This window comes from Camarhynchus parvulus, chromosome 4 (genome assembly GCF_901933205.1).
Source record: "Camarhynchus parvulus chromosome 4, STF_HiC, whole genome shotgun sequence".
Classification (NCBI taxonomy): Eukaryota; Metazoa; Chordata; class Aves; order Passeriformes; family Thraupidae; genus Camarhynchus; species Camarhynchus parvulus.
In genome coordinates this window covers 28,044,588-28,056,079 of record NC_044574.1, presented here as the reverse complement: position 1 = coordinate 28,056,079, position 11,492 = coordinate 28,044,588, and the positions used below count along the sequence as shown (strand labels likewise).

The 11,492-nt window shown below is 40.3% G+C and overlaps 1 protein-coding gene across 5 annotated transcripts in view; it reads right to left on the bottom strand.

The window, feature by feature from the left end:
- CRACD (capping protein inhibiting regulator of actin dynamics) overlaps positions 1–11,492 on the bottom strand; it is a 129,289-nt gene that overhangs the window by 3,111 nt on the left and 114,686 nt on the right. For 4 of the 5 annotated variants that reach the window (XM_030948506.1, XM_030948509.1, XM_030948507.1 and 1 more), the window contains 5 exons: positions 11,190–11,258; positions 9,729–9,911; positions 4,926–8,328; positions 3,730–3,920; positions 2,546–2,711 (listed from right to left, as the gene is read on the bottom strand). In XM_030948506.1, the coding sequence (XP_030804366.1) occupies positions 2,546–2,711; positions 3,730–3,920; positions 4,926–8,328; positions 9,729–9,911; positions 11,190–11,258 (4,012 nt within the window). The remainder of the gene's footprint in view (positions 1–2,545; positions 2,712–3,729; positions 3,921–4,925; positions 8,329–9,728; positions 9,912–11,189; positions 11,259–11,492) is intronic. The other variant, XM_030948510.1, reaches the window with a different exon arrangement.

Here is an 11,492-nt window from a genome sequence, read left to right as displayed (position 1 = left end):
TAAACTATTTTAATAACATCTGCACCACAGCAAACAATGGAAAATAAAGCTAGGGATCTTCTTGTCTTTGGTAATGCAGCTGCTGCATGCATGTAAACCAAATGTACTCAGTAGTATTTAGATTCCCTCTTCAGAGAAGAAGGTGATCCTATAGCTTCCTGCCTTAATTAACCCTGCCCAAGAGACTGTCCTAAAAAAGAAACCTGCTTTCCCCACTGGCTCTTTGCCACATTTTCTTACAACTAGTATAAGACAAACAGCTGTCTCCATAAGAAAATGTGTTTAATAAACAAATGATTTCTAAGAAGCAACTTCACAGAGCAGAACCATGGAAGTATTGTAGAGGTCAAATGGGAAAATAAAATCTGAGACAGTGATTGCCCTCAAAGGCAACCTGAATAGAAATGAGCCCTGTCTGAAACATATGGAGTAACTCTAAAAATCTTAGTTACAAAATAACTCCTCACTCATCTCTCCCCCACGCTGCCCTTACACATTTTCTTTCTTAAGAGCCAACTTTTTTTTGTTAAATGTTCAGATTCCCCATTAGTTTTAGTTGCATTTCCTTTGAGGTTTTGAATGTATATAAAAGCTTTAAAATTGTGTAGAAGCTTTAAAATTGCAAGGATACCAAAAAAAGCTCTGTTTTTCTTTTTAGTGCATCTTTAATCATATGTCTTTATCTGCAAGTAAATGAACAGTAGCAGCAGCAATTTCTGTAGATGGACACTTTGAAAAGGTAATTATTTTAAGTACTATGGTAATTTATGCTATTTTAAAGGTCCCACACTCTTATCAGTTCCTGTTGTACATGACACAACTGCAATTTTGAAATACACCACCTTCAAATTGGGTGTTTTTTAATGTCCTTAGAGGATCACTCAGCAGACCTCCATTTTAAACATATCCTAGGCTGGTCTTCTGTCTTAAATGCTCTTCTAACTGTGGGAAGCCCAAATCAGTCTTATTACCCACAAATACTTGTATATATGTGTAGTTGCAAAAGGCTGCCTGGCTCCAAATATAGTCAGTAATCACAGGGAAATCCAGTCACTATTTCTTAAGGGCCAATAGAGTTCTGTGCTTTCACTTTAGGTATTTCAAGATTGGTAATTCCTCCTCAATTTCTTTCTGAACTGTCACTCTAGTGCAGAGAGAATGACCTTGGATAATTGGGGTTTGGGCCTTTGATCTGATTTGGCACCATCTATTGTGATGGAGTTTGATTTCTGCTAGAACTGACCCTGTACAGCATAACACCATGCTGAGTCTTTGGGGGTAGGGCTGCAATAGAGCCCCTTTACAGTTTGACAGGAATGCTGCAAAGCATGAACCTTTTGGGACAATTTATGTAAGATCTTAGAATGCTTTGGGTTGGAAAGGACCTTTAAAGGTCATTTGGCCAACCCAAGATGTTCCAAGTGAAGTTCTCAGGGACATTTGCTCTGGTGTGCAGCTGCAGTGTGAAGATGCAGCTGCTGAATCAACTGAATATAGGCAGGTGTAGGGGTTTTTCAGTTTGGGACAGTTTGCAATGCAGGAGTAGCACTGGTTTAGCCTTTAACAAATCAATTGAGTCACCTCATTGCTTTCAATAGTTGCATTTCACTGTTCTTGGTGTAGAGTGGTACTGAATAGATGCAGCTGACACACTTGAAAGTACTTACTTTCAAAAATGCTTTTTACTAGCATAACTTTTAAAAAGGTTTCTTCAACACCTATCTACTCCAAGACCTTTTCCCTAGGACTACTGTTAACTAGAGAAATATATGCAAGTCTGTATTTCAACAATCACCTCATGCCACCCCAAATATTATGCCCTTTGGGGAAGTATTTATGTTAATTTGCCTGCCTTTTGAATATGGGGTAGTTTCAGCTTAACTGAAGTGACAGATAAAGCAGTAGGTTCTGGTTCCAACCTACCATGCCAAATATTTGACTGGGAGAGAAAAATCCTAGATGCAAAGTAACAGACTACCTTCAACTGAATTGATTATCCTTTGCATTTTTCAAATGAGAATACTTATTTCCAATATTGGGGGGTGAATATTTCTCCTTGACAAACTGGGAGGTGTGAGAACACAACATGCTTCATTTCCTGCACAAATATAGTTTGTACAAGTTAAATTTCATTCCCTGTCTGTGCTATCCCCCAACCTAAAGGCAAAACAGTACTGCAGTTGCAATTTACGGTAAATCAGATCCCTCTAATGTGCATTAGTCATGTTCCAAAAATACTGTTGGATGTGGCTTGGGGAGACAGCCTAATTTTGTTAACTTGAACTGGGGCAATTCTAAGGAATTGCAGCAGTGCAGCCTTAATAGCCTGGTAAAGACTGGTAAAAGTCTGTTAAAATTATGTATTTCCATCATAATGGCCACCACATGAGATGGGAATAAGTTGTGTTATTCTATGGAATGCGTTTGTAATTCTAGCAGTAGTATATGAGGGAAAGGGAACACTCTCATTCACTTTCTCAAAAACATGCAATACCACTTCTGAAGTTCCTTATTCCTAGAGTGAATCTAAATCTCTCAACTGTACCTGTCACAGAAGTTGGAAGGGTGTTCGACTTTTTTAGATGCTCCCTTCTGTCTAGTCTCGACACAGCAGTCTCAATTTTCTTCTCTCCTTCTTGAGTTGTAGATTTCTGCAGTGTGCTTGTTTTGCTGCTGCTACTTTTATTATCTGACTGATTACTTACAGCAGCCTAGAACAGAGAAGGAAAACTGCTAAATGAGAAAGCCTGTCATGTAATGGCTACAAGTCAGAGATTACACACTTGATGCTTTCATTCATCACCTGTCCTTTCCGGCAAAGATTTACAACACCGATACTTCTAAAACCAACAGTTATTAAAGACTCTAAAAAACCCACCACACAGTTGAATTTGTCATGTTGTCATTTCAGTCAAAATACTGAAGAGTTTGAGCCAGCCCTCCCTGTTAAATACAGCAGTGAAACATAGTGTACATCTGTGGGCAACTTCACACCCACTGCTGTTTTCTTCCATCAGTTGTCTATGTCTCAGGTTATGCACGCATCCATCAGAAATTTCGTTCTCATAACAAACAGCAAAATATATTTAGTTATTCACACACTCTGCCTTTTTGCCATCTTTGATATCTATATAGAACATCACTGTTTGTGCAGATTCACTTTGGTACTGCAAGCAGAAATGCTCCCCTTACTAATAGAAAGCTATGGAGACTAAAAAGCTATTTGGAGAACAGGAAAGAAGTGATTGAATTCAGTGCCTGCTTTAGGTCTTTGGATGTATCATGATTGTTCATTTCTTTTGTTCATCTGTATTTTACCCAAATAGTACATGCTGCAATAAAAATAAATTCAGACTCACTAATATTCACCTATTCCCTAAGCATTAAAGGTTAACATCTCACAGAAGCTCTGAAAGAACAACATTGCACACAATTTTTCTGTTCCATCCCCTGCACAGTAGTTCTGCTTATGATTGTCATTAACTACCACCTGATATGCTCAGAGTTTACACTAAAATTGCCTAACTACTGCACTGTATTCTCTCCTGGAGGTCTCAGATTTGCAAGAGGGAACTCCAGACTTTCAGAATACTTTTTACTCACTGTCATTTTAGCTTTTATGAAGTCTTACCAAACATAAAAAAAAATATTCCCACATAACAAAGTTAGCTATAACAGTTATAATTATGGGCAGGTTTTCTAATGGGCAGGTTTCTAAAGATTGCTTACATTTTCTTTAGCCAGTCTCTCTGCTTGCTTTGCCTCTCTGGCTTGTCTTCTCTCTTCCCTCGTAGCTTGCTGCTCACGAAATCCCTTCTGCTTTTGCAGTGCTAATGTAATCCAAAGTGGTTGTGAAGTTTCCACTTTTTCCAACAACTTAGAGCCATCTACAGAGTGCCTGCTCTGAAGAACAGGCTTTTCTGAAAGAAAACATGACAAGAATTGATTGAGTAATGCACACCTCTTGTCTTGAGAAAACCCCTACAAATACCTTGTGAAAATTCTGGAGCTAAGCCCATTGAATGCCATGTCAGTCACAGACCTTTGCAGACTGCACGACAATCCTGAAACAGATTTTATGCCTCAGGAATAAGACCTAATTCGACACACTCACTCAGCTGTCCAAATTTATTGGTTTTTTTTGTGTGTGTGAAAAAAAAAAATAAAAAGTCAGCAGTTCCACTGAGATACTGTTTTAGAAGTGTCCTGATGTTCGAAAAATTCAAGAATGAAAAAAATTGGGATTTCCTGATGAAATGCTGAATTCCTGCCTTGGTTTTTTGAGTGTCCTCACTCTGAAAGGGTAATTTTCCCTCTTGTACAGAATACCATTTCAGGACACAGGGTCTTTCAACTCTCTTCTGAGGAGACATTATGGCTACTCTAATTGTTTTCATCACTGAAGACTGCCTCTGAAACACAGACTGCTGTGCCCAGCTGTATTGCTTAAATAAAGAATTTGCCCACGATAAGGGGACCTACATCTTAGTATTTTTCAAGCTAGATAACATTTCCTTAAAAAGAGAAGCAACAGAACGTAGATTTAAAAAATTACACCATCTGCTCTGATGACACTATTATCCATGGACCACAGAGTCTATCACCTGACTCACTAGAGGCAGAGGTAACATCTCTGCCAAGGAAAAACACACACACGCATACACACGCACACACTACCGTTACCTCCTTGAAATTAATTTTCTTAAGTAGTTTGCACTGGTCACACTGAGTTTATGGGCTTCTGAATTAAATTGTGGGCATGGGAATTCACACTCATTCCGACAACCCTAAGCATAGTGACAGTCCTGCACAAGTAATATGCCAAGTAAAAATTATAACTTAAGACCAAATGTCTTTCTCTGGACCTCCAGTATCTCATTTTGGAAATGCAGACAATAGCTAAGTTTGCTTTGAGAAATACATACCTTTCTTCAATGGCTCAGGCTTTTTGTCATTTTTTTCTCTCCATGGAATACTTAGAGATGGGAAAAATGACTTCTTTTCTTTGACTTCTTCCTCTTCATTTTTGTAGTCATTGGATGGTATGGGTTGGGCTGCATTTGCTCTGTCTTCTTTTCTCCAGCCACCGTCTGATTCAGCTTTAGCCACCCTTTGCCCCAGCATTTCAGATAGGTTTGATCTGTTCATTTTAGAGAGAGGAGATGATGGTGGGGTCTGGCTGGTGGGCTTTGGAGCTAAAGCAGGTTTCTGTGGGACCAGGGACTTGCATGCAGGTTTCTCATGAGCAGGTAGAGCACTCTGGCCGGTGGCTGGTGGGACCACTGGTGTGCCCACAGGTGCTGAAAACTCCACCACAGTAACTGAAGACTCTTTTAAATTAGCAGGGATGTTTGCTCTCCCAGTGACAGGAGAGGTACTTTCTTGTGAAGTGAAAACAGAGGATTCTTTCTCTCCTTCTGTTGAGGTAAGTGGGTCAGGCACACCATCAAAACTGTCTCCTGCACTGTATCTTTTCTTTTTCTTTTGCTCTGCCTGTTGATCATAATGAAAACGTAAAGAGTAGTTTGTCCTTCGTAACTTTATCCCAAAAGGAGAAACATTTTCTTCTCCATTTGGTGGTGGTTTATCTGCTTTTTTTGTGCTGTTACTCTGCTGATTTTCCAGAGCATTGGGAAGTTCTGGCTGGGGTAATTCCTTCCCCATAGAATGTGGAAAGCTTGGAACAAGGAATGATGGAAGATCTTTTGCAAATTTACAGCCTTCAGTGTTGTCTGTCACTTCCCTATGGGTTTCCATTTTCTCTTTAGGCTTTTCAGCTAAGTTATCCTTAAAAGAGGAAACCACATCCTCCTTTGAATCGGCAGACGAGCCAGTGGTTCTCCCCACAGCCACTGTTTCATTGCCTTTTGCCACATTTACATTCTCAGCGTCTGAATTGGTTTTTGAAATGTCTGAAAATTTCTGCCATGCTGGTGTTATTGAGAACTTTGCATTGGCAGAGAGGGTTTTCCTCAAGTTGCCGTGGGGAGCGCCGCGTCCTCGGGGTGTCCAGTCATCACTGTGCCTGCAGGCAGTTACTCGGTCTCTCTCATTATATTTGTTGTTTTCTGCATTCTTTAGGATTCTGGAGCGGATAGAGGCCCACTCAGCCAGTACAGCCTGGTTGTTCAATGCCTCTTGTGCATGTTTCATTTTACTGCTGCTGGGTTTGGGATCCTGTTTTTTTCTCTCGGACTTCTCTGGAGAGGGAATATCCACAGTTTTCCTCTCTTCTGTTAAGCCAAGTAATGATTTGCAAGCCGTGTCCTTAATCTGGTTCAAGTTCACTGCTGTGCCACACAGCTGTGCTCCAGTAACCAAAATAGCTGTGTGGGGTACACACACGGATGATGGGAGGGAATGAGAGCCCTTACTGGTAGTGTGCACCCTGGAGTCTTTGACAGATGGAGAAGAGATTCCTGCTCCTTTGATGGGCATAACAGGACTCAGATTTACCTTCTGAAATATGATCTGTTTATCTCCCGAAGACACTTGAAATGTGAAGGGTCTGGATGCCATTTGTCTTTCATCTACCTCTTGCCACCGAAGTTCTTCCCCTATGCGTTTTTGCTCCTGAGCCTCAACTTCTTTTTTCAGTTTCTGGGCTAGTATTTCTTCTGCTGTTTTAGTCCCCTTTTCTGGCTGTTTGACTTTTTGGAAACTTGATTCTTCTTGGAGCTTCTCCTCTGCTGGATGCCTAGCAGCCCCTCCAGCAGAACACAACTGATCTTTTTCCTGTGGCTGTTCCAAGAGTTTTTCTTGTTTTGGCTGAAGATTTTGTCCTTCTGTGTCTACCTTCTGCTCTTTCAGCTTGTTCCATTCATGTCCATTTTGTTCCTTTTGCTGCTTCAGTTCATCTTGTAGTACACAGTCTGAACTTTCCATGTGCATTTGTTTTGTGAGTTTGTGTTTCCTCTGCTCTTCCCGTTTCTTTTTCTTATCTGTCACTTGCTGGGGTTGTTCCTTCTCTGTCTTTTCTTTCTCCTTCAAATGCTGTCTTTGTTCCTCCTGCTTCTTCTCTTGTTTGAGGCTCTCAGGCTCTTTCTCCTGCTTTAGTTTTATTTCAACTTCTTCAAGTTCTTTCTCTTCTAATTCTTGTTGCTGTATTTCATCCTTGTTTTCTTTCTTGAGCTCTGTTTGTTCGTCCAGCCAGTTTCTTTCTTCTTCCTTTTGACTGTCTTTTTCAGTCCCATGTTGCTTTAATTCTTTCAGTGCTGGTCTCTTCTGCTCTTCCAGCTCTTGTCTCTGTTTCTCCTCCAGATCCTTGTGCTTCTGCTCTCCCCATTCCTGATGCTTCTCCTCCAATTCCTGACGTCTCTGCTCTTCCTGTTCCTGGTGCTTCTGCTCCTCCAGCTCTCGTCTCTGTTGCTCTCTCTGTTCCTGGTTCTTCTCTTCCTCCTGCTTTACTCTCTGCTGTTCCTCCCTTTGCTGGTGTCGCTGCCCATCCAGCTCTTGTCTCTGATGCTCTTCTTGTTCCTTGAGCTTTTGTATTTCCAGCTCTTGTCTCTGTTGTTCCTCCTGTTCCTGGTGCTTCTGCTCCTCCAACTCTTGTCTCTGTTGTTCCTGCTGTTCCTTGAGCTTCTGCACCTCCAGCTCTTGTCTCTGTTGCTCTTCTTGTTCCTTGAGCTTCTGCTCCTCCAGCTCTTGTCTCTGTTGCTCCTCCTGTTCCTTGAGCTTCTGCACCTCCAACTCTCGTCTCTGTTGTTCCTCCCGTTGCTTGAGCTTTTGCTCCTCCAGCTCTTGCCTCTGTTGCTCCTCCTGTTCCTTGAGCTTCTGCACCTCCAGCTCTTGTCTCTGTTCCTGCTGTTCCTTGAGCTTCTGCTCCTCCAACTCTTGGCTCTGTTGTTCCTCCACTTCCCAGTGCCTCTTCTCCTCAAGATTTTGTCTTTGTTGTTCCTCCAACTCCTTCTGCATCTGCTCCTCCAGCTCTTGCCTTTTTCCAGCCTTCATCAGTCTTCTTTTGTCTTTATGGCATGTTTGCTCTTCTATTTTCAATGTCTCTTCATCAAGGAGGTATTGCCTCCTCTCTTCTTCACAGCGTCTTTTTTCCTGTTCTTTTCGCATCTCCTCAAGTTCTTGGCACCTTTTTTCTTCCATTTCTCTTTGTTCTTCCATTTCTACAATCTGTCTTATCCTTTCAGCTTCAAGGATACCCCAGTGATCTTCAATTCTTTTTTCCTCTGCCAGCTGAAGCTGCTTCTGCTCATCTCTGTCCTGGAATAGCTTGTCTGCTGTGAAGCGTCCATTATAACCTGGGTATATGTCCTCATACAGCTGAGTTTCTAGGTCCTCTGGCTCAAATTCTGTTATTGTTAAACTTTGTGATCCCTAAAATTGGAGACAAGTTTGGAGTTACTGAACATTGCCTGTTGGCTTGTTATCCTTCACAGTGAACCAAGAGTTACAAATGCAAAAAAACCCCAATTTAAACAGTGATTTAGATGAGCCAACATACCCCACCCCAAGTTATGGATTATATCATCATAGATCCCATGTCTCTCCCCTATTCCAATGATAGCCTTTAAAAGAAAGAAAACATCCCGAGAGTGACAGCAGTATAACGCCAAATATTGAATCACTATTTGGTGTTCATTGGGACTTGCCATTTTAAATTTTCAGAAGCCCAAGGAACAGAGCATGAGTTTCATATGCCCATTCTTCTTCTGCTACTTAGAGCTCCATCCTTTAAGCCTGAAATAATTAATGCCTGCTTAGGGGCATTGTTTTGCCAGTTCTTTCATTTCAAATTTGATACTTGCAGAGACAGAGCTGTTGCCTGCAGAGAAAAGCTCTGCAAAGCTAGCCAGGAAAGAACACTCCTCAGGGAAACACAATTTGCTTTCTTTTCACAAATCCTGAGCCAGGATATCTTCCTCATTAGCTGTACTGAGACTCCAGTGCTACTGTAGGAACCGTGGGAACATGTATGGATAGCACAGCCAGAGCTTCCCAGGAATACTGCTCTGTTCTGTACCTGAAGAGTGCTTCCCTTTAGGAAAACAGATCAGCTAATGTCTTGTCCAGCTATCATTTGTTGAGCCACCGTTTGGCTCCAGTTAACCATTGCATAAACAAGAGGTTTAAATTTAATTTCTTCATTACAAAAGTGATAAATGCAAGTACAGTGGTGCAGAATAAAGGGAAGTGGCCTCTCCTGAGCCCTGTGTAGTTGAATACTCTTGTCCCATTTACAAGAACAAATAAGATGTCAGGATAAAAATCAAAACAGATGTGCAGTAAGTGTACAAAGCTACAACTTTATATTTCTCTCTATAGCTGTTGCAAGAGCTACATTGCTTAAGTCTTATTCCTTCTTATAAGGCAAAGATATTACCCCTGTCAGAGTCCATGCCAAATTTAGAGAATCTGATTTTTTTTCCCAATCAAATTTTGCACCATCTGATTGCCTATATCAGAGCAGCATTAACAGCAGCACATATCTTTAGGCCTTTATGACCTAAATTTTTTACTAGAAAAACTAGAATCAGAAAACTCTCTTAATGTAAAATCCTAGTGGAAGAACTTCAGGATTAAGTAGTAGTTGTCTCAACTGGCAATATTAAAACTTGTTTGCATCTTCTCTCCAGCTAATGTTTCAGGTAAAAAACAGTGTTAATCAGATCCTAAGTCCTCTGCCTATAGATCCTGGTACACTCATTTATGGTTATTTTGTACCCAATTTCAAAAGTAATCTCCCTTCTCTTGCTGTTTGGCTAGTCATTTAATACCTTTGTCAATCTCTTGTGCTGTCTTGACATCCTCTGCTTTTTTGGCTTCACTGACAGTTTGTGCTTAGCTGCACTGTTGTCTAGACGAGCAAGAGCCTGCGGAACTGAATCCAAATTGATTGTTTCAATTGTGCCAGAACAGGAAAACTGTCTCTTTGGCCGAGCTGACTTCATTGGAGTGAGCTGTTTGTATCACAAACACAAGAAACCATTATTAAACTATTTGTTCCATTAAATAAATAAATTCATAAATAAATAAATAAAGTACACGCACACACACACATCTTTGCAGGTTTGAATTCAAGTGAATTATTAGCAGAAAAAATTTAGAAACCCTGGCTTTCCATTATACAAATTACAAACTTTGGACATGAAAGTTGCAGTTCTAATATTTTCACATTTTCAGTACTACACATTTTTATAGTTTTCACATAAAAATTACTTAGACCATTCTATTGAAGTTTATTCACAGTTTAACTCCACTCTGAACTTGTTGGGAATGGCAAAGGCACAGGCAGGGTTTTAAGCAACATCAAACACTGGGACATTTTAAAGTTTGCTTACTGAGAAAAAAGATCTACATATTTAAATAATTTAGATTTAGGCAGAAGCAAATCAGATTGACTTGTCTAAGCTTCATAATAGAGTAGCTACAGAGCTGTACTCTCTGCATGGGAGATGACTGCAACATTGGATCTCTGACTGGCATGGTGCCTGTTGAAAACCTTCCCTCCAGAGTCATGTGGAATTGCCCAAGTCAGCTCCAAACAGCAAAATACTAAAGTAAGACAACACTGGCTTTGATGGGTGCTTTATTTCTCGTGCTCTTCAAATACTTGGGTTCAGAAAGTGCAAATATAAGCAAAGGGATTCAGTGAGACTCTTTTTGTGAATAAATAGTGGAACTGTATGTCTAGGCATGTAAGAATGAGCCTGTCATCTGTCTCTTCCATAAGTCATCAAGTTATCATTCCAAGACTTGCATTTGGCATAACACAAATAGAAAAGGAAGACAGAGAAAAAAAAAAAAAAGAGGGAGAAAACATCTTCTGTAAGGAAAGAAATCACATACATTGTTTTCAAGACAGCTCTGTAATCTTCTGAGGTTAAACATATGCTAATCAGGGAACCAATTACTTAAAAGCTGAGGGAACATTTTGCATATGCTTATTGAATTACATGCAGGCATAACAAAGTATTAGAAGTACTTATGAAAATTATGACTCTGTGATTAATACATCAAATAGAGGAATGCTGCAAGACTGGCAGAGACTGGGTTCTGCTGTTTCCAGCAATCAGCTCTTAAGATTTCTCAGTCTTAGTTATTACTAGCTCCAAAAGTGCACAGCATTCACAAAATACTGGATGATCAGTCAATGTATGAAAACAGAAACTGTCAGGCTTCTAATACCTAAAATTAGAATGTAACTCAGTGCAAACCAAGTATGAAAGTTTTTTTACCTTTTCTTCCATTTCATATCCTGTTCCAAGAAAATTCATTTTTCTCAAGAAATCTGGAGTGTCAGTGGACTAGAAAAAATTACCACAAACAAGTATTAAAATGGAAAAGATCAATTAATTGTGATTCAAAGGACTTGTGAAATCATGTATGTTAGGATAGGATTTTTCCCTCTTTCCTATCCCTTCAGGACTGATGGATAAGCAATTCTTGTTCCTACGTGCTCTGAGCTTGTCTTCACTGCTCCTTGAATCACTGCTGTCTATACAGCGCTACAAAAGGCAAAACACTCAGGCTTCCTTAAC